The 27,522-nt window shown below is 47.5% G+C and overlaps 1 protein-coding gene and 1 non-coding gene across 4 annotated transcripts in view; both read right to left on the minus strand.

The window, feature by feature from the left end:
- Positions 1-27,522, minus strand: part of IRAK2 (interleukin 1 receptor associated kinase 2) — an 80,307-nt gene that overhangs the window by 13,431 nt on the left and 39,354 nt on the right. For all 3 annotated transcript variants that reach the window (XM_074404795.1, XM_074404794.1, XM_010337786.3), the window contains exons 4-10: positions 23,625-23,728; positions 17,265-17,459; positions 17,118-17,182; positions 13,301-13,415; positions 11,044-11,153; positions 7,982-8,177; positions 3,827-3,889 (exon numbers count right to left, since the gene is read on the minus strand). In XM_074404795.1, the coding sequence (XP_074260896.1) occupies positions 3,827-3,889; positions 7,982-8,177; positions 11,044-11,153; positions 13,301-13,415; positions 17,118-17,182; positions 17,265-17,459; positions 23,625-23,728 (848 nt within the window). The remainder of the gene's footprint in view (positions 1-3,826; positions 3,890-7,981; positions 8,178-11,043; positions 11,154-13,300; positions 13,416-17,117; positions 17,183-17,264; positions 17,460-23,624; positions 23,729-27,522) is intronic.
- On the minus strand, positions 13,030-13,137 carry LOC120367641 (U6 spliceosomal RNA). The gene has a single exon (XR_005581970.1). It is a non-coding gene; the product is annotated as a U6 spliceosomal RNA (small nuclear RNA).

The raw sequence follows: 27,522 nt of genomic DNA on the forward strand, positions 1-27,522 counted from the left end.
ACACTCCGGCCTGAGCAACATAGTGAGACCCCGTCTCTTTAAAAAAAAAATTAAAAATTAGCTGGGTGTGAGGGCACATTCCTGTGGTTCCAGTTACCTGGGAGGCCGCGGAGGCAAGTGGATCACTTGACATCAGGAGTTCAAGACCAGCCTGGCCTGTCTCTACTTAAAATACAGAAATTAGCTGGGCATGTTGTTGCATGCCTGTTATCCCAGCTATTGGAGAAGCTGAGGCAGGAGAATCATTTGAAGCCAGAAGCTGGAGGCTGCAGTGAGCCGAGACTGCGCTGCTATACTCCAGTCTGGGCGACAGAGTGAGACTGTCTCAAAATAATAAAAAATAAATAAATAAAATAAAAATACGAATTAGCTAGGAGTGGTGGCACATGCCTGTGGTCCCAATTACTTGGGAGGCTAAAGTGGGAGGATCACTTGAGGCCAGGAATTCAAGGTTACAGTGAGCCATGACTGCACCGCTACATGCTAGCCTGGGTGGCAGAGACCTTATCTCAAATAACAATGATAATAATAATTATTAACATACATTATGTTTATTATGTTCTAGTCATTATTTTACACATGTCACATATTTAACCTTCAATAACCCTGTCAGATCCCAGGCACAGTGACTCATGCTTATAATTCCAGCTAGTCGGGAGGCTAAGGTGGTAAGATCCCTTGAGCCCAGGAGTTCGAGGTGGCAGTGAGCAACGATCATGCCACTGCACTCCAGCCTGGGTGACAGGGCAAGACCCCTGTCTAAATCAAGTTAAATTAAATTTGGCCAGGCAAAGTGCCTCCCTCCTGTAAGCCCAACACTTTGGGAGGCTGAGGCAGGTGGATCACCTGACTGATGTCAGGAGTTCGAAGTCAACCTAGCCAACATGGTGAAACCCTGCCTCTACTAAAAAATATACAAAAATTAGCTGGGCGAGGTGACATGCTCCTGTCGTCCCAGCTACCGGGGAGGCTGAGGGAGGAGAATCACTTGAACCCCGGGGGCAGAGGTTGCAGTGAGCCAAGATCACGCCACTGTACTCAGCCTGGGCGACAGAGGGCGACTCTGTCTTGAAAAAAAAATATGTTACTACAAATATCCTTGTTCATGTGTCTCTCCTGACCTGTCTGCATGTTTCTCTAGGCTTAAATGGACGGTGCCCATATTTTTAATTTTGCTGGAAACCATCAAATCTCCTCAGGAAACACCGTTGCAACGAACACTTTCCTGAGCCTGGGGGAGACCTGCTTCCTCCTACCCTGGGCCACAGGAAGTCAGCAAGCTTTCCTCCCTGATTCAAATCTTGGTTAATCATCAGATTGCACTTACCACAACAGAACATGATAAGAGACTATAAGAGAGTCTAGAGGAAGAGAAATAAACTAAATTTTTAAAAATCGTTATTTTCTACATTTTTAGAAATCATTAGCCAAAAAAAAAAAAAAAAGCCGGGCGCGGTGGCTCAAGCCTGTAATCCCAGCACTTTGGGAGGCCGAGGCGGGTGGATCACGAGGTCGAGAGATCGAGACCATCCTGGTCAACATGGTGAAGCCCCATCTCTACTAAACATACAAAAAATTAGCTGGGCATGGTGGCGTGTGCCTGTAATCCCAGCTATTTAGGAGGCTGAGGCAGGAGCATTGCCTGAGCCCAGGAGGCAGAGGTTGCGGTGAGCCGAGATTGTACCATTGCACTCCAGCCTGGGTAACAAGGGCGAAACTCCGTCTCAAAAAAAAAAAAAAAAATCTAGACGATTTCATGTCAGTGCCTCAAAAAGCCTCCTTTGACACTTGTCTGGGGAGCCCCAGAGGACTGCTGGGAAATGCATTTCAAGAAAACAGTCAAGAGATGGGAAACTGCCCCAAAACGGCCCAAATCACATCTGAGCTGCCCAGACAGACCTCTCTGCAGCATATGACGTTGACTGCCCAAAAGGGGTGAACTTCAGCAAAAGGACATGTCATGACTTTCTGCATGTAGTGGGGAGGTCTTCAGCCTCCCTACTCCAGAGCCCAGGGGCCCAGTCACCAGAAAAAGAAAAATCTGTCTGTTCCAATGGCCTCAACATCTAGTAGGAAAAGGTGGCCCCTCTCAAACTGATGAAGAAAACTAGAGCTTTCGTGAGATTTGCAACTCTGCAGAAGCCATGGGTTCAATTAAATCCCAGTTCCACCACTGATCTCACCGAGGGTCACTTCAGCTTGGCCTCAGTTTTCTCAGCTGTAAATGGGGATGATAATACTGAATTTGTATGGTTGGACTGTCACAAGAAACAGGCAGGAGACTGCTGTGGTTAAGAACTCAGGATCTTGGGTCAGGGAGATCTGACTCAGAATTCCATCTCTGACACTTGGTAACTCCAACCAAGATGCCAGGCCAACCTCAGAGCCAGCTTTCCTCATCTGCAGATGAACATAATGACTTTATCATGGAAAAGCTGAGATGATTTATAAAGGTAATGTATAGAAAGTACTTAATACAAAGTCCGGCTAGGTTGTTATATTTTAATTCTTTTTTGAGACAGGGTCTCACTCTGTTACCCAGGCTGGAGTGCAGTGGTGCAATCTCAGCTCACTGCAGCCTCCATCTTCTGGGTTCAAGTGATTCTTGGCTTCAGCCTCCCAAGTAGCTGAGATTACAGGCTTGTGCCACCACACCAGGCTAATTTTTGTATTTTTAATACACACGGGGTTTCACCATGTTGCCCAGGCTGGTCTCGAACTCCTGGCCTCAAGTGATCTGCCCACCTTGGCCTTCCCCAAAGTACTGGGATTAGAGACATGAGCCACCACACCCAGCCAGGTTGTTATATTTTTTAAATGACAATGTATATCAGATCTTTGGCTTACAAAATGGAAATTCCTTTTATTATAGAAACTTGTGGCCCGGCGTGGTGGCTCACGCCTGTAATCCCAGCAATCTGGGAGGCCGAGGCGGGCAGATCACGAACTCAAGAGATCAAGACCATCCTGGCCAACATTGTGAAACCCTGTCTCTACTAAAAATACAAAACTTAATTGGGCATGGTGGCGCGCACCTGTAGTCCCAGCTACTCAGGAGGCTGAGACAGGATAATTGTTTGAACCCGGGAGGCCGAGTTGCAGTGAGCCAAGATCGTGCCACTGCATTTCAGCCTGGCGCCTGGTTACAGAGTGAGACTGTCTCAAAAAAAAAAAAAAAAAAAGAAAAGAAAAAGAAAAGAAACTTGTTTAAAAGGGCTAAAATTTTTATCTATTTAAGGAAAATCCCTAATTGCCTGATAAATTCTTTTTTTTAACCTTTTTTTTTTTTTTTTTTGAGATGGAGTCTCACTCTGTCACCCAGGCTGGAAGGCTGGAGTGCAGTGACATGATCTCGGCTCACTGCAACCTCTGCCTCCCAGGCTCAAATGATTCTCCTGCCTCAACCTCCCAAGTAGCTGGGATTACAAGTGCATGCTACTACATCTGGACAATTTTGAGGTTTTTCTGTAAGTTTTTTGTTTGTTTGTTTGTTTTTTTAATAGAGACAGGGTTTCACCATGTTGGCCAGGCTGGTATGGAGAACTCCTGATCTCAAATGATCAGGCCACCTTAGCCTCCCAAAGTGCTGGGATCACAGGCATGACCCACAGCACCAAGCCCCAAATGCTATGATCATGAAAAGGCAATGGCTGGCTGGCAGGTGGAGATGGGAGGTTACAGCTACTTTGTGGGGATGCATATGGAACCTTAGACCAGGCCTCGTTAGCTGTGTAAAACTAGCCAGAGGTGAGGTCACTTGCCTCTCTACCCACAGAGCTGTGAGGCCCAAATATACCACCCAGCCAGATGTGACAAGTTCCCTTACCAGGTAAACTGGTCTTCGGTTGTTATCCATCGCAGGGATGCCTGTGAGGACCTCAGCCAACACCTGGAGAGAACAGAACATGAGTTAGCATGGTTCAGACTCTGGTGCACACGGCCAGGCAGCAGATTCTGTCTTCTCAGTTGCAAAGTCTGAGCTCTAGGTGCTACTCTTCATTGCCAGCAGACACACCTGCCCACGTGGGAATATCACTAAACACCTCCCAATTAAAGATGCCATCTAGCTACCAGTAGAAGGTTGTAATTAACTGATAGCCAGGCAGGGAAGATGGTTCTCAAAAATTCGTGTTTGTGTATGTCTGTGTTTATGTGTATTACCATAAGATATATATAGGTATAGATACAGATATCAACAGATACAGATATATGCACACATATATACACACTATTTTTTAAAGATTATTTTGTTTAAAAATCCTTCAGCCGGCCAGGCGCTGTGGCTCATGCCTATAATCCCAGCTCTTAGGGAGGCAGAGGCGGGAGGATAGCTTGAGCCCAGGAGTTTGAGACCTGCCTGGGCAATATAGCAAGACCCCAGTTTAAATAAATAAATAAAATAAAAATCCTTCAGCTATGGCAAGCAGGCATTGCTGTGTCAATCTCAGGGAAAGAAGGCATCTGCGTGCAGGCAGGTATGTATTCTAGACAAATGTCACAGTATCCATAGCATGTTTCACTGTCAGGCCTTTATTAACATTATTTATTTTTATTATTATTTTTTTTTGAGACAAAGTTTCGCTCTTGTTGCCCAGGCTGGAGTGTAATGACGCGATCTCGGCTCACCGCAACCTCCGCCTCCTGGGTTCAGGCAATTCTCCTGCCTCAGCCTCCCGAGTAGCTGGGATTACAGGCACGCGCCACCATGCCCAGCTAATTTTTTGTATTTTTAGTAGAGACGGGGTTTCACCATGTTGACCAGGATGGTCTCGATCTCTTGACCTCGTGATCCACCCGCCTCGGCCTCCCAAAGTGCTGGGATTACAGGCTTGAGCCACCGCGCCCGGCCCAACATTATTTTTTCATTAATGCATCCACTCGCAGAAGTAGCACAGCCCTGTATCCATGTAAGTCACCACAAAATGGGACAAACCATGATGTACGTCTTAATAAATGAGAAAACCTGCTTTGAACAGGGTTTCTCAGGAGAAAACAGCATGACGGTTAAGGGCTCTACAGTCAGGCCTGAGTTCAAATTCTGACTCCGTTCCTTACATGCTCAGGTGATCTTTAGCACATAACTAAAACCTGAGCCTCAGTGTCCTCATCTTTAAATGGAGACTAGCAGTCGTGAATATTAAAGGCATGAATACCCCACATTTAGTATGGAATCTCTCTTCCACAGCATCTCTCGAAAGTCATAATAGGGTCCTGTTTATCGCCAAGAATCCCTCCAAGCCTGAAGGAAGGAAAAGATAAAAGGTTTGAAACCACCCAGGATTAATAGCAGACTGGCAGTGGCCAGAAGGGGGCAGCAGAGGGCACCACTGCAGCAAGCAGGACAGGAGTCAATTGAAAAGGGACTCCTGACTCGTCACTGCCAGGAAGGGAAGGAACAAGCGGATGTGAATAAACAAAGAGTTCCTGTGCCTCTTCCCACAGGGCAGGCTCTGAGTCAAGTCCTTTATAGAGGTCATTTAGCGCTCATCAAAAAACACTGAGCAAGGCACTGTGCTCCCCACAGGAAGAACCAAAGTTCAAAAGCGTATCAGTCAACCAGAGACAGGACTTAGCAAAAGGGTAGCAGGAACCAGTGGGCACTCAATGAATGAATGGATGGATGGGTGGGTGGGTAGATGGATGGATAAATGGGTGGATGTGTGGGTAGGTGGATGGATGGATGGATGGATGGGTGGGTGGGTGGGTGGGTGAGAGGATGGATGGATGGATGGGTGGGTGGATGGATGGATGGGTGGGTGGATGGATGGGTAGGTGGGTGGGAGGATGGGTGCGTGGGGGAATGGGTGGGTGGGTGGATGGATGGGTAGGTGGGTGGGAGGATGGATGCGTGGGGGAATGGGTGGGTGGGTGGATGGGATGGGTGGGAAGGTGAATGGATGGATAAGGAAGTCATCTGTGACACCAACAGCACAGTTAGAAGGTCGAGAGTAAACAGCTATCAGAAGGAGGGTGTAAAGGTAGGAATAACAATAAGCACAGTCATCATCATATTCTTGGTAGGTGCAGGGTACTGTGCTCACCAGTTTATATACATTATTCCATTCATCTCCACATGCATTGTTAACCCAACCTTGCAAAAGACATAACTGAGGCCCAGAGATACCGGTGCTGGGTGTAGGTCATACAGCTGAAAGTAACTGAGCTGGCCCTACGGGTTCCATCCCCCTGGTTCTTAAAGGAGCAGGAGCCTGGACTAGCCCCGCTGAGCTTCACTGAACAACTTGCAGTGGGGCTGAGGAAGGCAGAGGAACCAGCTGGGAGACACAGGGGCGCAGAATCTGAGGTACTGGCTGAGGGCAGAGGTGACTCAGGGCTACAGTTATAGTGGCAGAGATAGACAGACAGGAGACTGTGTTCAGAGAGAGGAAGTGCACAGTTCAAGGCTAGAGAAGAGAGGGTGAGGCCCAAGGGGCAGCTGGATGCACTAGGCAGAAGCCAACCTGACTGCCACTCTTCTCAGCCAGCATTTCCCAGACTGGGTTCCATGGAACACTGACGAGGACAGATATTCTGAGAAAACGAGGTTCCACAGTCGAATGAGTTTGGGAGACACTGCATCCCCCTCTGTGGTAAATTCACAAGTACCAGATTAAAGGCTCATTACCATCCTACCAGCTTGAATTAATCTCGTGGTAAAGAAACCTGCTTGACTTTGTCTAATGCAGTATTTCCAAGCCTATCAGGGCACAAACCCTTTTACCACATCAATCCTAGAGATCCAAAGGAATCGGTGTTCTACAGAAAGATACTTTGGAGACTGCTACGTGCAGACCATGAGCTCCTGAGGGGAGAGAGTGTGTTTTTGTTACATTCATATTCCTAGTTCCTGGCACGACGTAATGGCAGATAAGGATGGTGGTGGTGGTGGGGATGGGTGCTGGGTGGGAAGATGGTCACTGAATAGATGGGCAGCTGAAGGCTGGATGGATGACCAGACAGCAATGAAAAAACAAGGACAAACAGACACCTGGATGGACAAGTGGATGGCTGGATGGGAATTAGGGAAGTCAGGAGAGGATATTTGTAGCCTACTAGAACCTGGACTCTCATGAGCGGTTTTCCTTCAAGGGTTGGCAAATTTCTTCTGTAACAGGCCATACAGTAAATATGTGAGCCTTTGTGAAGCATATTCAGTCTCTGTCACATTTTTTTTTTTTTTTTTTTTTGAGATGGAGTTTCGCTCGTTACCCAGGCTGGAGTGCAATGGCGCAATCTCGGCTCACCGCAACCTCCGCCTCCTGGGTTCAGGCAATTCTCCTGCCTCAGCCTCCTGAGTAGCTGGAATTACAGGCACGCGCCACCATGCCCAGCTAATTTTTTGTATTTTTAGTAGAGACGGGGTTTCACCGTGTTGACCAGGATGGTCTTGATCTCTTGACCTCGTGATCCACCCACCTCGGCCTCCCAAAGTGCTGGGATTACAGGCTTGAGCCATCGCGCCCAGCCCTTTTTTCTTTTTTTCTTTTTTTTTTTTTTTGAGAAGGAGTCTCATTCTGTCACCAGGCTGGAGTTCAATGGCACAATCTCAGCTCACTGCAACCTCTGCCTCCTGGGTTCAAGTGATTCTCCTACCTCAGCCCCTCAAATAGCTGGGACTAAGGCGCACGCCACCACGCCCAGCTAATTTTTGTATTTTTAGTACAGAAGGGGTTTCACCATGTTGGCCAGGATGGTCTCAATCTCTTGGCCTCATGATCCACCCACCTCAGTAAGTGCCAGGATTACAGGCTTGAGCCACCACAACTGGCTCACATATTCTTCTCTGAGTTTAAAAATATAATCCTTCATAAATGTAAAACTACTCTTAGCTCACAGACCACACAAAAGAGCCCTGTGGGCCACAGCTTGCCAGCCTGCTATACTTTGATGGAACGTGTCCGTGTGCCTCTACTGTACTCTGTGGTTACAAAGGAGCCGTGAGAAGGACAGCCCCAGCCTACGCAGAGCAGGACGCTCTTACTATTCCACAGCTGAAGATGTCCACTCGCTTCGTGAGCTGCCCCACCCGGATGAAATCCTCTGGCAGATACGCGGCTGATGCCTGGAACAGGTGGGTCTTCATCATGGTGTATTTTGACCTTTTGTTGACAGGACACAGGTGAGCCATTGGGTGAGCAAGCTTGGGGGTGAGATTTTGGTCCAGCAAGACATTAGAGCTGTGGAAACAAAAGGAGAGAGAACCTTCTCATTTTGAGCTGGATAAACACAGGTTGCCATGGAGACCCTCTGGGGAGACGACAAAGTGGTAGAGCAACATCAGCGCCTGCAAGTTGGGGTCTCCAGAGACCCTCAGCATGGAGCTTCTGAGCCAGCCCTGACTGGGGAAGGGAGGGCATCAGGAGCACACTCCCTCCAGCAAATGGAGATGGAGCTCCAAATTAGTCTTGCTGCCCCAGGAACGTAGCCAAAGAGGTACAGCCTCCCCGATCCCCACAGATGCCAACCCTGATTATCCTCAGCCTGCCAAGCCTATGGGCTGTGCTGACTGAGTCTCTTCCGCAACTGTTCAACCCCCAGCTCTGGCCCGTCTGACTCATGTCTAAGTGGCCAGCATCCTTTTTAACTAAACCTGCCTAGATCATGGGAAGTAACAAGAACAACAACAAAATTCATCTTGGCTGTGCGCGGAGCGTCACGCCTGTAATCTCAGCACTTTGGGAGGCTGAGGTGGGTGAATCACCTGAGGTCAGGAATTCAAGACCAGTCTGGCCAACATGCCAAAACTTCATCTCTACTAAAAATACAAAAATTAGCCAGGTGTGACAGTGTGCGCCTATAGTCCCAGCTACTCAGGAAGCTGAGGCAGGAGAATCGCTTGAACCTGGGAGGTGGAGGTTGCAGTGAGCTGAGGTCATGCCATTGCACTTTGGCCTGGGTAACAGAGTGATACACTGTCTCAAAAAAAAAAAAAAAAATCATTTGACCCAGTCATCTAACCCACAGGAGCAAACGTTGAGAATATCTCAAAAAGGGGAAAAATATAAGCCACATGTGTACAGATATTTAGTGCAGGCCAGGTATGGTGGCTCGTGCCTGTAATCCCAACACTTTGTGAGGCTGAGGCAGGAGGATCGCCTGAGCCCAGGAGTTTAAGACCAGCCTGGGCAGCATAGCAAGACCTCATCTCTGCTAAAACAAACAAAATTAGCTGGGCATGGTGGTGCATACCTGTGGTCCCAGCTACTTGGGAGGCTGAGATGGGAGGCTGCAGTGAGCCGAGACTGCGTCACTGTACTCCAGCCTGGGCAATAGAGCAAGGCCCTATCTCCGAAAAAAGCTGTGTGTGTGTGTGTGTGTGTGTGTGTGTGTGTGTGTGCATGTACGTGCATACATGTGTGTGTATTTAGTGTAGAACTAACTCCGAAAAACAATATTTTAAAAAGTAGACCCCAAATTCCAATATTCACTATTAGGAGTGGTTAAGTAAATAATGGACAAATTCCTTTAAGGAAAGACTAAGAAGTCACTAAAAAACATGACATGCCCTACAATGTAGGGCAATGTTTACTATGTTTAAATGAAGGGGTAAAAAACGGGATGTCAACCGGTACCCAGGTGCTACCTTGGGACTAAGGATTTGTGTGGTCAGGAACTGAAAAAAGAAAGAAAACCGCCGGGCGCGGTGGCTCAAGCTTGTAATCCCAGCACTTTGGGAGGCTGAGGCGGGTGGATCGCGAGGTCGGGAGATCGAGACCATCCTGGTCAACACGGTGAAACCCTGTCTCTACTAAAAAATACAAAAAATTAGCTGGGCATGGTGGCGCATGCCTGTAATCCCAGCCACTCAGGAGGCTGAGGCTGGAGAATTGCCTGAACCCAGGAGGCGGAGGGTGCGGTGAGCCGAGATCGCGCCATTGCACTCCAGACTGGGTAGCAAGAGCGAAACTCCGTCTCAAAAAAAAAAAAAAAAAGAAAAGAAAAAGAAAGAAAGAAAGAAAACCTAGAGGCCGGCTGATGAGTCAGGGTCGGGGTAGGTCAGTGGTGACCTCTCTCACCCTTTCATCTCCTTGCCTGCTATTATAATTATTGGTGCAATCAAATAAAAACTGGGGGAGAGGGCCAGGCACAGTGGCTTGCACCTATAATTCCAGCAGTTTGGAAGTCCAAAGTGGGTGGATCACCTGAGGTCAGGAGTTCGAGACTAGCCTGGTCAACATGGTGAAAACCATGTCTCTACTAAAAATGCAAAAATCAGCTGGGCACGGTGGCACGTGCCTATAATCCCAGCTACTCAGGAGGCTGAGGCAGAAGAATCACTTGAACTTGGGAGATGAAGGAAGGTTGCAGTGAGCTGAGAGCTGAGATAGCACCACTGCACTCCAGCCTGGGTGAAAAGAGTGAAACTCCATCTCAAAAAAACAAAACAAAAAAAATTGGGGGAGTGAAAAGAAGAAAGGACTTCCACAAATCAAATGGAGAGAGAACTCTGGGGAAATAGGAGTTCTGTGTCTCTGGGCCAGTTCTGCCAGATTTTCTGATATCTTCGGAATCCCTCCCTATCCTAACCATCCTCAGACAAGGACCTCTCCCTCTCGCATGCATGGCACCGAGATGCTGGGATACAGGCCTAACCTGCGGGAAGCCTTCCAGACAAGATGCTAACACCAACAGCTACACAAGGAGGGAATAGGTCTCAGAGAAGACACTGAACAAGTAGCTTGAAATCCCAGGGAGTCGGCAGACATGGGCCAAAGTTCAAGGATGAAGTCCAGGCCAGCTGCTCCGTGGACAGTGAGACGCAGCAGGGTGTGGAGGGCTTGCTGGGAAAACAGCAGCTCAGAGAGACAAATGTGCTGACAGGTAGGTGATTCATCCTGAGAGCAACCGGACTCAGAGCACAGCCCGGAAACACTCATTTTTGAGGGCATAACAGAGAAAAAGACACCCAGGGGATGGTAGGGGAGAGGAGGTAGGGAGAGAAGAATGGGACAGGGTGAGTGGTGGCGGGGAATGAGCCAGGAATAGGTTCTGGTCCCACCCTTGCAGCTCAGACCCCAGCAGGGTCCAGCCCCCTTCTCTTACCTCTTGACGTTGCTGTGGATGATCTCCAGGCTATGCAGGTACTCAACAGCACAAAGCAGCCCCGAGCAGATGCTGACACGCTGGGGCCAGGGGAGGGGGTCAGAACCACCCTAAGAGAAAGAAAAGCAGGAGGACAAACAGTCACCATGTACCTTTTTAAAGTCCTGATGGCAGGGTCCCAGGCTTCTGTCCCTCCTGCCCTTCACGTTCTCTGCCACAGGGCTGAGCATGATACTACAGGTTTTTGTTTGTTTGTTTGTTTGTTTGTTTTGAGACAGGGTCTTGCTCTGTCACCCAGACTGGAGTGCAGCATTATACTTTACTGTAGCCTTAAAATCCTAGGCTCAAGTGACCCTTCCACCTCAGACTCCCAAGGAGGTGGGACCACAGGCACATGCCATCACTCCCAACTAATTTTCCTATCTGTCATGGAGATAGGATTTCGCCATATTGGCCAGGCTGGTCTCGAACGGTCTCGAATGGCTGGGCTCAAGTGATTCGCCCACCTTGGCCTCCCAAAGTGCTGGGATTACAGGCCTGAGCCATGCGCTTGGCCCTATCCTATGGGTTTTGACATCAGATATATCTAGGTGTAACTCCCAATTCAGACATGCACTAGCTGTGTAATTTTGGAAAAAGAGACTTAATGTCTCTGAGCCTCAGTTTCCTTGGGTTTAAAATGGAAATGTCAATCCCTACATTTTAGGGTTGCTGTAAGGATTCACAGGAGTATATGGGATACCCCTAGCATAGCACCTGTCACACGTTAGGTGCTCAATCAACAGTCATTTTTATCAAGAACCTGATTGGGGTGGGCTAACACCTCTCATTTGCTCCTACTGTTGTTCTAAGACTGATTCTCCCAGGCTAAATCATCACTTTTTTTTTTTTTTTTTTTTTTTTTTTTAGACAAAGTCTCTTTTCTTTCTGTCACCCAGGCTGGAGTACAGTGGTGCAATCTCAGCTCACTGCAACCTCTGCCTCCTGGGTTCAAGTGATTCTCCTGTCTCAGACTCCTGAGTAGCTCGTACTACAGGCATGTGCCACCATACCTGGCTAAGTTTTGTATTTTTAGTAGAGACAGGGTTTCACCATATTGGTCAGGTTGGTCTCGAACTTTTGACCTCAAGTGATCCACCCACCTTGGCCTCCCAAAGTGCTGAGATTAGAGGTGTGAGCCACCACGCCTGGCCTCTTCACCTATTTTTTAAGCCCTGACGTGGGTCCCACATCCTCTAAGAACTTGCCTGGACAATCCCTGCTAATTTCTTCTCAAAAACTCTAAAACCTACAGCCAGACAAACCCAATATAAGCCCTGGCCTGACACTTGTCCACTGTGTTCCTTTGGGGAAGCCATTTTATCTCTACGTGTCAGAGATTCCTCTTTTGAAAAACTGGGGAAGAAACTGCATTGGCTATGGCATGGCCTGGAGGAGACGACCTCTATAAAACCCTTATCATGGCAACCTGCACACAATGAGGACTCAGAGAAGCTAACAACCACTAAGTGTGCCATGAAAAGCAATAATTCTATTATGGAATAATTCTTTCCCCTCTGTTTGAGGATATGATAAACAGAAGGCCTATTTTGAAACACTATAATTTGTATTAAGGATTATCTTCACATGATATAATACTCTAATGGTAAGTTTGCTTCTTATCCTGGGCCCCAGCCATCTAGTTCTCCCTAGCATCAGCCAGTGAACCAGTTTCTTGTGTATCTTTCCAGAGATATTCCATAAACACACAAGCAAATACGTATATATTAGAAGAACATTTTATAATAAAAATTCACCTCCACTTTTCCATACTCTTTACCTCTTAATTATTTTTCTTGTCCTACTGCACTGGCTAATACCTCCAGAACCACGATGAATGAGGTTAGTTCTATGAGATACCTTGTCTTGCTCCTGATTTGAATGAAATGCCTCTCATCAAATAATTTTTTAACAGATTTTTTTGCCGAAGATATTTAATCAGATCTTTTTGCGCATTTCTTTTTCTTTTTCATATGTTGTCATCCTTGTTCAGGAGCCAGGCTGATCTTCTCTGTGTTGTTCCAATTTTGGTCCATGTGCTGCCAAAGTGAGCATTTAACCAGATCTTATGTATCCTGGCCCCGCTTCTCGCCTTAAAGCCTCCCTGGTCTCACCTAGATGGCCCCTCTCCGCTCTGAACTTCCGTAAGTCCTTAACCCTTGACTCCATGGCTGGGTGCAGCCTGGTCCCATTCTCTGACCATGACCCAGTCGCTTACCTGGCCCTGCAGTCTGTCCTGTAAGGAACCATTTGCCATGTAGGGGTAGATGAAGCTGTGAAACTGTCTTGCAGCACAGAAGCCCAGCACGGGTAACACATTGGGGTGGCAGCATCTGGAATCAGGCGTCAGTGCAGGGGTGAGAGTCAGACGGAAAGAATGATCTACTTCCTCATGTACCACCTCTCTTCTGCCCTCTCCTCCTCCAAGGCCACCAGTAACCTCCCAGGTAGCACATGCTTTGACCCCTAAGGGCCTGGCCCCAGGGTAAAAAGATAAAAACTGCCTGCCTTCAAGGAGTGTGGGGATCCTCATCCTGCTTTACTGCTCTGCAGCACATGACACCTTAACTGTCTCATCTCCAGAAACATACTGAGAGGTTAAGGGACTTGCCCAAGGTCACAAACTAGCAAGCAGTGAAGCCAGGACCGGATCCCACGTCTGTCTGACTCTAGCACTGGTGTTCTTCCCTGAAATCCTCTTCCACTGGGTTCTCAGTCACCATTCTCTCCTGACTCTCCTTCTACCTCTCTGACCACTCTTTCTTGGTCCTTTTCACTAAGACTCCCCTCCTTTGCCTTCCTCTTGCTGCCAGCTGGCCTCCTCATCTTGTTTTGTATGTTGCTCCACCAGGTACCTCCCACTGCGATGAGGGACATTCCCAAATCTCTTATCTCCAACCCTGTTCTAAGCTCCAGACCTGAATGCCAGCTTGCATCCTGATGCTCAGGTCAACATCATTCTAGCCTCAACAAGTCCCAAACCTGCTTCTTCACCCGTATTTATTATCCCAGAAAGGCACATCACCACCCACCCATTATCCTAGAAACCTTCTTATCTCCTATATCGAATCAGTCACCACTCACTGCCACAGATCACTTTTTAAATGACCCCTCATTCCCCTCTCCTCTGCCTTGGGTCACTTAGATTGGGTCAGTCTTTGATTCAATCTCCCCAAGACTATTGTAAATGGCCTCTTGCCTTATCTCTCCGCCCTCCTCTGTTTCCCCCAAGCCATCCTATTTACTTGATTTTGCACACTCATTACAGTTACTTACATGTCAGTCTCCCCACTGGTCCATAAACCCCTAGGCAGGGACTATGTATGCATTCAGCCTACACTCCTTAGAGCCTAGGAAAGGGCTTGACTAACATTTTCTGATTCCATGAATGAGTGACTGCCATCTCCATGAGGGCACTAAGTCACAGTAGAAAGTGAATCACACTTTGGTTTTTATTAGGTGTATGTGCATGTGTGTGTGTGTGTGTGTACATGTGAGTATTCGCATACATGTATGAATAGAGAAAGTATTAAAGAAAACATATCAAAATATGGGCCTGGAACAGTGGCTCACATCTAAAACCCCAACATTTTCAGAGGCCTAGGCAGGAGGATCACTTGAGGCAGGGAGTTCAAAACCAGCCTGGGCAATATAGTGAGATCCTGTCTCTACAAAAAAGTTTTAACGATTAAAAAAGAAAATATATGAAAATATTAAAACAGTAGTGTTTATTTACAGGTGCTGTGGAAAACACATGGTTTCTATTTTCTTATTTATAATTTTCTTTGCTCCTTTTTAAATTTGTTTTACTTTTTAAAAAATTTATTTATTTACTTATTTTTTGAGTCAAAGTCTTACTGTGTTGCCCAGGCTGGAGTGCAGTGGTGCGATCTGGGCTCACTGCAACCTCCACTTCCTGGGCTCAAGCAATTCTTGTGCCTCAGCCTCCTGAGTGGCTGGGCCTATCAGCACATGCCAACATGCCAGGCCTAATTTTTGTATTTTTTTTTTAGTAGAGACAAGGTTTCGCCACGTTGGCCAGGCTGGTCTCAAACTCCTGACCTCAACTAACCTTCCCACCTCGGCCTCCTGAAGTGCTGGGATTACAGGTGTGAGCCACCACACCTGGCCTTTATTCATTTTTGAGACAGGGACTCATTTTGTTGCCCAGGCTAGAGTATAGTGTTGTGATCTTGGTTCACTGCAACTTTCGCCTCCTGGGCTCAAGTGATCCTCCTACCTCAGCTGTCCGAATAGCTGGGACTGCAGGCATGTACCACCACACCCAGCTAATTTTTGTATTTTCTACAGAGGCAGGGTTTTGCCAAGTTACCCAGGCTGATCTCAAACTCCTGGGCTTAAGTGACCCACCTGCCTCAGCCTCTCAAAATGCCTCTCAAAGTTATGAGTGTAAGCCACTGTACCCAGCCAAAATAATTTTTCTGTATATATATTTTTTTCAGCTGAGACAGGGTCTCACTATGTTGCCCAAGCTGGTCTCAAACTCCTGGGCTCAAGCAATCCTCTCACCTCAGCATCAAAGTTCTAGGATTACAGGCATGAACCACTGTGCCCAGTCAATTTTCTTTGTTTTTTAACAGTGGTTCCTGAATAAACAGGTATTCAATTTTCTTTCTTTCTTTTCTTTTTTTTCTTTTTTCTTTTTTTTTTTTTGAGACAGAGTTTCATTCTTATTGTCCAGGCTGGAGTGCAATGGTGCAATCTCAGCTCACCTCCAGGGTTCAAGTGATTCTCTTGCCTCAGCCTCCTGAGTAGCTGGGATTACAGGTCTGCACCACCACATCAGGCTAATTTTGTATTTTTAGTAGATGAGGTTTCACCATGTTGGTCAGGCTGGTCTTGAACTCCTGACCTCAGATGATCCTCCTGCCTCTGCCTCCCAAACTGCTGGGATTACAGGCACGAGCCACCACCCCTGGCCTTCTTTATTTCTTGAAATACACTACAATATAAGGTGCAAGTGAATTATTTTCAGATGAAAAATAATTTTTTTAAAAAAAAAGCACACACATAGCTGGGCACAGTGGCTCACACCTATAATCCTAGCATTTTGGGAGGCCAAGGCAGGAGGATCACTTGAGCCCAGGAGTTCAAGACCAGCCTGGTCAACATAGCGAGATCCCCATTTCCACACACACACACACACACACACACACACACACACACAAATTAAATGAGCTGGGTGCAGTGGTGCACACCTGTAGTCCCAGCTACTCAGAGGCTGAGGTGGGAGGATCTCAAGTCCAAGAGTTCAAAGTTGCAGTGAGCTACAAGCATTCCAAGGCCATTTTAGCCTGGGCAATAGAGCAAGAAAAAAAAGAAAAGGAAAAAAAAGTCAGGCAAGGTGGCTCACGTCTGTAATCCCAGCACTTCGAGAGGCCAAAGCAGGAAGATCACTTGAGTTCAGGAGTTCGAGACCATCTGGCCAACATGGCAAAACCCCGTCTCTACCGAAAATACAAAAATTAGCCAGGTGTGGTGGCACATGCCTATAGTACCAGCTACTCAGAAGGCTGAGTCATGAGAATCGCTTGAACCCAGGAGGTAGAGTTTTCAGTGAGCTGAGATCACGCCACTGCACTCCAGCCTGGGTGACAGAGCAAGACTCAGTCTCAAAACAAAACAAAACAAAACAAAAGGAGAGAAGCAGATTTCTTCCCGTGTAGAAGGAAGGAGTTGGAGTAAGCCAAGGTTCCTTTATAATTCTCATGTATGCATGGAATCGCCACACAGGAGAAGAATGGACTCTGGAGCCAAACCAGATAGATCCAAACTTTGGCTCTGCCACTTATTAGCTGTGTGACCTTGGATGAGACATTTAACCCCTCTGTGCCTCGGTGTACCCATCTGTAAAATAATGTGATAATAGTAGCTACATGTATAGTGTTCTTGTAAGGACTAAATGAGTTTATATATGATACAGCGTTTAAAACATGCCTGGCACGCAGGAAGCACTATATAAGGGTTACCTATCATTATTACTAAACAAAGCATTTTTCAAAGGGGAGGCTTACCTAAGACAAATTTGCAGCTCTGCCTGGAAGAATCTTTCAATTGATCCTGGCCTTGAGCAGGCTGTCTGTGGAGAAAGACATCGAAGCATGAATATCCCACCTCACCCCTGCAGCCTCCAACCTCACTAGAAACCAAGAAGTGCTCACCTCTCTGAGCTTCTTGAAGGCGAGTGGTGTCCCGTGCCTGTGCCCTCTGTAGACATCGGCAAAGTTCCCCTGGCTGATTTTGTGGTTTTGATTGAAGTCATCAGTTGCCTGGACCACGTCTGCCTCACTCCAGAAGAGGCTATCTCCAGCCAAGCTCAAAAGTTTTTCCTGTTTAGGAACGGAGGTGCTGAAGTCCTGGAGACTCAGAGAGAAGAGATGAAGATGACTACGGAATCTGGTTTTCTTTTTTTTTTTTTTTTGTATTTTTTTAGTAGAGACGGGGTTTCACCATGTTGACCAGGATGGTCTCGATCTGTCGACCTCGTGATCCACCCACCTCGGCCTCCCAAAGTGCTGGGATTACAGGCTTGAGCCACCGCGCCCGGCCTGGAATCTGGTTTTCTCTGCTACCTCAAGGGATCTTGGAACACTAGAGCTGAAAGAGTGGAGGGGAATCATCTTATCCAATGGAAACTGTAAAAAAAAGATCTGGATAGGCCCAAGCTCAAATCCTAGCTCCACCTCTGTCTTGCTCTGTGACTTTGGGTTAGTTACATAACCTCTCTGAGCCTCAGTTTTTCTCCATCAGCAGAAATGAAGACAACGATAACAGCCTGAAGAGTAATTGTGAAGACTAAGATGTGAATACTCTTGGCAAGTGGTTGGTGTTTCCTTTACTTCAGTTTACAGAAGTGAGCACCGAGGAAATAAACAGCTGAAGGGAGGTCACACAGCTGGTCAGTGGGCGAGCTCAGTGCCCTTGGCCTGATCCACAGAATGGATACTGGGTTCCAGACTCCTGGGAACTAGGATACAAACACGATTCTCTAAACAAGGAGTGTCCAATCTTTTGGCTTCCCTGGACCACATTGGAAGAAGAATTGTCTTGGGTCACACATAAAACACACTAATGCTAACGACAGTTGATGGGCTTTTAAAAAAAATCTCATCTGACAAGGGGCTGATATCCAGAATTTACAAAGAACTAAAGCAGATCTACAAGAAAAAAACAAACAAGCCCATTCAAAAATGGGCGAAGGATATGAACAGATGCTTTACAAAAGAAGACATACGGGAGGCCAACAAACATATGAAAAAATGCTCATCATCACTGGTCATCGGAGAAATGCAAATCAAAACCACATTGAGATACCATCTCACACCAGTTAGAATGGCGATCATTAAAAAATCGGGAAACAACAGATGCTGGAGAGGATGTGGAGAAATAGGAACACTTTTACACTGTTGGTGGGAGTGTAAATTAATTCAACCATTGTGGAAGACAGTGTGGCGATTCCTCAAGGACCTAAAAATAGAAATCCCATTTGACCCAGCAATCCCATTACTGGGTATATATCCAAAGGATTATAAATCATTCTACTACAAGGACACGTGCACACGAATGTTCATTGCAGCACTGTTTACAATAGCAAAGACCTGGAACCAACCCAAATGCCCAACGATGATAGACTGGATAGGGAAAATGTGGTACATATACACCATGGAATATTACGCAGCCATCAAAAACGATGAGTTCACGTCCTTTGTAGGGACATGGATCAACCTGGAAACCATCATTCTCAGCAAACTGACACAAGAGCAGAAAATCAAACACCGTATATTCTCACTCATAGGCGGGTGTTGAACAATGAGAACACATGGACACAGGGAGGGGAGCACTACACACTGGGGTCCATTGGGGGGAAATGGGGGAGGGATGGGGGGTGGGGAGGTGGGAAGAGATAGCATGGGGAGAAATGACAGATACAGGTGAGGGGAAGGAAGGCAGCAAACCACACTGCCATGTGTGTACCTATGCAACAATCTTGTATGTTCTTCACATGTACCCCAAAACCTAAAATGCAATAAAAGAAAATCTCAAAAAAACTCATAATGTTTTAAGAAACTTTACAAATTTGTGTTGGGCCACATTCAAAGCCATCCTGGGCTGCACGCAGCCCATGGGCCAGGAGTTGGACAAGTTTGCTCTAAACAGAACTGCAGAGACTGCATGTGTATATAAGCCTATGAAAACAAGTTCTGGGCCGGGCACGGTGGCGCACACCTGTAATCCCAGCACTCTAGGAGGCCAAGGCAGGTGGATCATGAGGTCAGGAGTTGGAGACCAGCCTGGCCAACATGGTGAAACCCTGTCTCTACCAAAAATACAAAAATTAGCCAGGCATGGTGGTATGCACTTACAGTCCCAGCTACTGGAAAGGCTGAGGCAGCAGAATCACCTGAACCCGGGAGGCACAGGTTACAGGGAGCTGAGATCGCACCATTGCACTCCAGCTCTGGGTGACAGAGCAAGACACCTCTCCGAAAAAATAAAATAAGAAATTAAAAATAAAATAAAAAAAGAAGTTCCACTTCCCTTTTTAATAACTTCTCTCTTTAAACCAGATGTACTTAAATTTAAATTTTTTAAAGTTACATATGCTCTTAACAGTGTTTGAAAATTAGTATCCATAATCCTATTATCCACTTAACTGCTATTAAAATTTAGTGTATTTCTGGCCAATTAGATATACGAGGATTTATTTTTTAAAACTGGGAACATGCCACACACATAGTATTGATTTCTTTTTGAGATAGGGTCTCAGGGCCGGGCGCAGTGGCTCAAGCTTGTAATCCCAGCACTTTGGGAGGCCGAGGCGGGTGGATCACGAGGTCAACAGATTGAGACCATCCTAGTCAACATGGTGAAACCCCGTCTTTACTAAAAATACAAAAAACTAGCTGGGCACGGTGGCGCGTGCCTGTAATCCCAGCTACTCAGGAGGCTGAGGCAGGAGAATTGCCTGAGCCCAGGAGGCGGAGGTTGCGGTGAGCCGAGATCGCGCCATTGCACTCCAGCCTGGGTAACAAGAGCGAAACTTCGTCTCAAAAAAAAAAAAAAAAAAGAAAGAGATAGGGTCTCATTTTGACACCAAGGCTGGAATGCAGTGGCATGATGTCAGCTCACCGCAGCCTCAAGAGATCCTTTCATCTCAGCCTCCCCGAGTAGCTGGGTTTACAGGCACGTGCCACCATGCCTGGATAATTTTTTAACTTTTTTGTAGAGGCCAGGCACAGTGTCTCACGCCTATAATCCTGCCATGGTGGGAGGTCAAGGCAGGTTGATCGTCTTCAGCCAGGAGTTCAATACCAGCCTGGCCAACATGGTGAAACCCCGTCTCTACTAAAAATACAAAAATTAGCCAGGCATGGTGGTGCACACCTGTAATCCCAGCTACTCAGGAGGCTGAGGCAGGAGAATTGCTTAAACCAGGGAAGCAGAGGTTGTAGTGAGCCAAGATAGCCTGGACAACAGAGGGAGACTCTGTCTCAAAAAAACCTTTTTGGCTGGGTGTGGTGGCTCATGCCTATAATCTCAGCACTTTGGGAGGCTGAGGCGGGTGGATCATACAAGGCCAGGAGCTGGAGACCAGCCTGGCCAACACGGCAAAACCTCGTCTCTACTAAAAATACAAAAATTAGCCAGGCGTGGTGGCATGCACTTGAGGTCCCACTAAAAATACAAAAAAAAAAATAGCCGGGCGTACTGGCATGTGCCTGTAATCCCACTTACTCAGGAGGCTGAGGCAGGAGAATCACTTGAACCTGGGAGATGGAGGTTGCAGTAACCAAGATTGTGCCACTGCACTCCAGCCTGGTCAACAGAGAGAGACTCCTTCTCAAAAAAAAAAAAAAAAAAACTTTTTCGTAGAGACAGGATCTCACACCATTGCCCAGGTTGGCCTCAAACTCCTGGGCTCAAGTGATCCTCCCACCTCAACCTCCCAAAGTGCTGGGATTATCCTTCATGGAAGATGACCTATTTATTTTTTAGAGATGGGACCTTTCTATGTTGCCTAGGCTGGGGCTGGTCTCCAAGTTCTGGACTCAAGTGATCCTCCTACCTCAACCTCCCGGGTAGCCAGCACTCTAGGCATGTGACATCACAGCTGGGACATGGAAGAGCTTCATTAACCAGACTCATGCAAAGCTGGCTTCTCCCCCAGACACTGGATCCAAAGGGTCTCAGACTCACAACACTTTTAGGGGCCATAAAACATTTTAATTTGCCAGGCGCGGTGGCTCAAGCCTGTAATCCCAGCACTTTGGGAGGCCAAGGCGGGCGGATCACGAGGTCGAGAGATCGAGACCATCCTGGTCAACATGGTGAAACCCCGTCTCTACTAAAAATACAAAAAATTAGCTGGGCATGGTGGTACGTGCCTGTAATCCCAGCTACTCAGGAGGCTGAGGCAGGAGAATTGCCTGAACCCAGGAGGCGGAGGTTGCGGTGAGCCAAGATGACGCCATTGCACTCCAGCCTGGGTAACAAGAGTGAAACTCCGCCTCAAAAAAAAAAAAAAAAAAAAAAAAACATTTTAATTTATTTTAAAATCAGAAGAAAATAAAAGAACTTTTAGAGTCTAAGAAATGTTCTTGTTTTAAATCCAACTTGGATTTTATTTATCTTCATACCAATATGTTCATAAATTATTATTTATTTATTTATTTATTTAGAGACAGGATCTCACTCTGTCACCCAGGGTGGAGTGTGGTGGCAGGATCACGGCTCACTGCAACTTCTGCCTCCTGGGCTGAAGCCATCCTCCACTTCAGCCTCCCAAGTAGCTGGGACCACAGGTCAAAAATAAAATAAAATAATGACCTAATGACCAGGTGCAGTGAAATTTTTTTTTTTTTTTTGGAGACAGGGTCTCACTCTGTCACCCAGGGTGGAGTATGGTGGCAGGAACAAGGCTTACTGCAACTTCTGCCTCCTGGGCTGAAGCCACCCTGCCGCCCTGCCTCAGCCTCCCAAGTAACTGAGACGACAGGTCAAAAATAAAATAAAATAATGGCCAGGGGCAGTGGCTCACTGTAATCCCTGTAATCCCAGCACTTTGGAAGGCCGAGGCGGGCAGATCACTTGAGGTCAGGAATTCAAGACCAGGCTGGCCAATATGGTGAGACCCTGTCTTTACTAAAAATACAAAAAAAATAACTGGGCGTGGTGGCGGGTTCCTGTAATCCCAGCTACTCTGGAGACTGAAGCAGGAGAATCCCGCCTCCTTGAACCCAGGAGGCGGAGGTTGCAGTAAGCCAAGATCATACCACTGCACTCCAGCCTGGGCGACAGAGTAAGACTCCATCTCAGAAAAATAATAATCATAAATTAAAAAGCAAAAAGTGTACTCACTGAAGTGCCCTCCCTCTCTCTCCCTGCTATTATTGACCTCCTCTACTTACGGTCTTAGAAGCTTGGGGTAATTTGGTGGTAATTTCCTTTATCCTCCCCACCCTCAAACTGTTCTCAAGGATCAGACAAAGAGCTAATATCCAGAAATCTACAAAGAACTAAAGCAGATTTACAAGAAAAAAGCAAACCCATTCAAAAGTGGGTGAAGGATACGAACAGACACTTCAAAAGAAGACAAATACGTGGCCAACAAACATATGAAAAAATGCTCATCATCATTGGTCATTAAAGAAATGTAATCAAAACCACATTGAGATACCATCTTATGACAGTTAGAATGGCGATCATTAAAAAATCTGGAGACAACAGATGCTGGAGAGGATGTGGAGAAATAGGAACGCTTTTACACTGTTGGTGGAAGTGTAAATTAGTTCAACCATTGTGGAAGACAGTGTGGCGATTCCTGAAGGGTCTAGAAATAGAAATTCCATTTGACCTGTCAATCCCATTGGTGGGTATATACCCAAAGAATTACAAATCGTTCTATCATAAAGACACATGCACACGTACGCTCATTGTGGCGCTGTTTATGATAGCAAAGACCTGGAACCAACCCACATGACCCTCGACGATAGACTGGACAAAAAAAAAATGTGGCACATATACACCATGGAATACTGTGCAGACAAAAAATGACGAGTTCTTTTTTTATGGTCCCTTTGTAGAGACACGGATGAATCTAGAAACCATCATTCTCAGCAAACTGACACAGGAACAGGAAATCAAACACCGCATGTTTTCACTCATAGGCAGGTGATGAACAATGAGAATACTTGGGCACGGGGAAGGGAACAATATTCACAGGGCTAGGTGGAGGGGTGGAGGGGAGGGAGAGCGAGGGGGGCCAGAGAGGATGGGGAGGAGTAACACTAGAAGAAAGGCCTGATGTAGGCAAGGGAGCGGGGGGTGGGAGGGATGGAGACAGCACACCACCATGGCATGTATGTACCTAAGCAACAATCCTGCGGGATACAGGATGTGCACATGTAGCCCAGGGCCCAAATACGGTTAAAAATTTTTTAAAAAGAGAGAAATTGCATTTTTAGAGGGAACCACAAGCTGGGAGCCATGGCTTGGGGGTAGCAGCCGAGGGGTGGATTTACCTGTGAATCAGATGAAGTGAGGAGGTTGGTTCTTAAGGAATGAGGAGCATCTTCTTCAGGAGGTTGGAGAAAGGCCTGCGGGTAGGCTCTGGCTGGAGAGGACCCTGGAAAGGAGGGAGTGCGGGTCAGGACACAGCCTGGGGGAGGAAGAGACGAGGGATCCTGGTCTAGTTCTCAGACCACGCCAATGTCCTGGTCACTCCTCAAACATTTGTTGCTGCCAGTTCCCGACGCCCACCACGTGCTGACCAACACACTCCTCAAGCGTCACCTCAGGATAAGCCTCTGATTCCCCTATGACTGGGGCCTATTTATCATCCTATTTGACAACTGGAGACACGGAGGCACCAGAGGTGGATGCAGTGCCCAGGACCACCCAGCCAGTAGATCATAGCACCGAAGTTCAGATGGAAATCTGTTTGACTTCTAGGCCCTGCACTATCTCACCTCCTACTCACAGAGCAGAGAAAGACTACCAAGCCTGTCTTCCAGAAACCTCCACCAAGACAGGGATTCAATAACCATTTCCCAGGATACATCCCACGGGAAAGCAGGATCAGAGGCAGGAGAGACCATAACAGGCTGGGAGATGAGGAGGGCTCACAGAGGAAGTGGTACCTGACCTGGGCTTGAAAGGTGGCGAAGAAACGTTTTCAACAAGTAGATATGGGGCAGTGGAACCAGCCCACGCAGAGGTAGGGCAGTAGAAGGGCCCAGGGCTGTAGTAAGTTAATGTATAGGTACATTAATTAGCAAACACCATGCCAGTCACTGCTTTCAATACTTCATGTCTGTAATCCCAGTACTTTGGGAGGCCAAGGCAGGGGGATTGCTTCAGCCCAGGAGTTTGAGATCAGCTTGGGCAACATGACAAGATCCTGTTTCTACAAAGAATTTTTCTTAAATAGCCAGGTATGGTGGTGCACACCTGTGGTCCGCCTACTTGGGAGGCTGAGGATCACTTGTGCCCAAGAGGTCAAGGCTGTAGTGAGCCGTGATCACACCACTGCACTCCAGCCTAGGAGACAGAATGAGACCTTGTCTCAAAACAAAAAGCTTCACCTGCATTAACTCATCTACTCCTCACACCAATCAGGAGATAAAGTACCACTGTACCATTTTCATTGCCTCTTTGCAGATGGTGAAGTAAAGCATGGAGAAATTAAGTAACTTTTCCAAGGGCACATAGTGGTTCCAGCGTCTGTGTTCTTAATCCCTTAGTAAGTGAATAAGAGTCACAAGACAGAAGGCTTGACAAGTAGTTTAGGGTCAGGGGAACGTGGGATCCGAAGACTAAAGAGGCCATCAGCGGGGGAAGGGAGGGCTCCTGGGCGAGCGCAGATACAGGCTGCAGACGAGGTGAGCCATGGTGGCTGGTCTGCACAGAAGCAGGCCTTGGCCAGAGGCCAGATGCTTCAAACATCACCATCTGGAAATACTCAGGGAGCCCCATGGCAAGGAGAGCTTCTGAGTAACTGGGGACCTGACCCTTACAAAGGAACCTGGTCTTGACCCCAGGATTGCTGGCTAAATTTACCTGTTTCAGGTATTTCTGGCTTACAACATCAGGAAAGGAGTGATTCATCTGAAACTTTGGCTATTAACAAATTTATTTCGGCTGAGCACAGTGGCTTACACCTGTAATCCCAGCACTTTGAGAGGACAAGACAAGCAGATCACCTGAGGTCAGGAGTTCGAGACCAGCCTGACCAACATGGAGAAACCCCCATCTCTACTAAAAATACAAAATTAGCCAGGTGTGGTGGCAGGTGCCTGTAATCCCATCTACTTGGGAAGCTGAGGCAGGAGAACTGCTTGAACCCGGGAGGCAGAGGTTGCAGCGGGCTGAGATCATTTTTTTTTTTTGTCTTTTTGTTTGTTTGTTTGTTTTCCTTTTTGTGGAGAACGGGGTCTCGCTATATTGCCCAGGCAGGTCTCGAACTCCTGGGCTCAAGCTATCCTCCCGCCTCTGCCTCCCTAAGAGCTGGGATTACAGATGCGAGCCACAGCGCCCGGCATCGGGCTGAGATCATGCCATTGCACTCCAGCCTGGGCAACAAGAGTAAAACTCCATCTGAAAAAAAAAAAATTATTTTGGGCTGGGCATGGTGGTTTACACCTGTAATCCCAGTACTTTGGGAGGCCGAGGCAGGTGGATCACCTGAAGTCAGGAGTTCAAGACCAGCCTGGCCAACATGGTGAAACCCTGTCTCTACTAAAAATACAAAAATTAACCAGGCGTGGTGATGCCTGCCTGTAGTCCCAGCTACTCGGGAGGCTGAGGAACGAGAATCACTTAAACTGGTAGGCAGAGGTTGCAGTGAGCCAAGATCATACCACTATACTCCAGTCTGGGCAATAGAGTGAGACTTAGAAAAAAAAAAACAAAAAAAAACGGCCAAACATGGTGGCTCACACCTGTAATCCAAGCACTTTGGGAGGCCGAGGCAGGTGGATCACAAGGTCAGGAGATGGAGACCACCCTGGCCAACATGTGAAACCCCATCTCTACTAAAAATACAAAAAAAAATCAGCTGGGTGTGGTGGCACACGCCTGTAGTCCCAGCTACTCAGGAGGCTGAGGCAAGAGAATTGCTCAAACCCAGGAGGTGGAGACTGCAGTGAGCCAAGATTGCGCCACTGCACTATAGCCTGGGTAACAGTGCAAGACTCCATCTCAGACAAACAAAGAAAAAATTGTTGCACGACACTGAAAATAAAATCAGCCTGGCTAAATGATGAACCCCCACAGATAGCTGATACAATGAAATCAATTGAGGGAAGGCCGAGGGCCTGTCAAGAGACTGCCTTCAGCCTCATTCCTGGGATCTTTGCTCTGCTGCTGTGCGAGTCTAGCATGCAGGAGAATGTGAGCTGTAGACCCCCAGCTGCTGGGAACCTGGCTGTCTGCTGCCCTAGCTATGGCTGGCTCCAACCAACCCCCGCATCTGCATCTGGATCATGCTTCCAAGGCACTGCGTGCAGAGGTGCTACTCCCCGGGCACTGCGTGCAGAGGTGCTGCTTCCTGGGCACTGCGTGCAGAGGCGCTGCTCCCCGGGCACTGCGTGCAGAGGTGACACTCAGGCGGACCACACAGGACTGTGAGGGACAACGGACACCCTGGCAAGTCTGCCTTACACCAAAGGCAGGCCAGCAAGTGCCCACCCACCCTTCCTCCAAAACAACGCACCATGGTCCCAAGGCTCTCCCGGCTTTGCCCAGCTCCCTCTCCATTTTCTTGCAAGTATTTGTCCTAATGAAATCCTACCTTGTTGAATCCTATTTTGTGTCTGCCTCTCACCAAGAGGCAGACCTGGACTAATGCAGGCCTCTGCGGGACAGCACAGGGCCCCTGTCTTGCAGAAGGGCTGCTCTGTGGTGGCCACCTCCACCCTTGCCCAGCCTTCTCTTGGCCTCAGCTCAGTACCCATGGCCCACATCCCTCAGACTGCAGTTCTCCTCATCCATCTCCAAGTGTTTGGCCATGTCTGTGCCACCTCACTGAGTCACTTGATGGTTTTCTTTCAACCAACTTTAATTCCAGTGTTAGGTATTCAGCCTTGTGTTAAACAGTAATATCTATGAAGTCCCTAGCTGTTTGACACATGATCTACATTTGTGCTGACAGCCAGGTTCCATGTACCACTGCGGGTATGGGCTGCACACTCAGGGAACCGCCGCTCCAGACTAACTTGAGTTCCATCCTGCTGCCATGCGTGGCCACATGGCAGGGCTCTCACTGCACACAGGGTCCTCCTGGGCCCAGTGAGTCTGAGGTCAGAGATGACCTCACACAAGTCATGAGTTTCCTATCAGACTTACTGCCTGGGGTTTGCTCAGGAGGCTGCCCCAGGCCTCTCAGTTTGGGGGAATCCCTGAGGCCTGCTCTTGCGAGAT

This window comes from Saimiri boliviensis, chromosome 8 (genome assembly GCF_048565385.1).
Source record: "Saimiri boliviensis isolate mSaiBol1 chromosome 8, mSaiBol1.pri, whole genome shotgun sequence".
Taxonomy (NCBI): Eukaryota; Metazoa; Chordata; class Mammalia; order Primates; family Cebidae; genus Saimiri; species Saimiri boliviensis.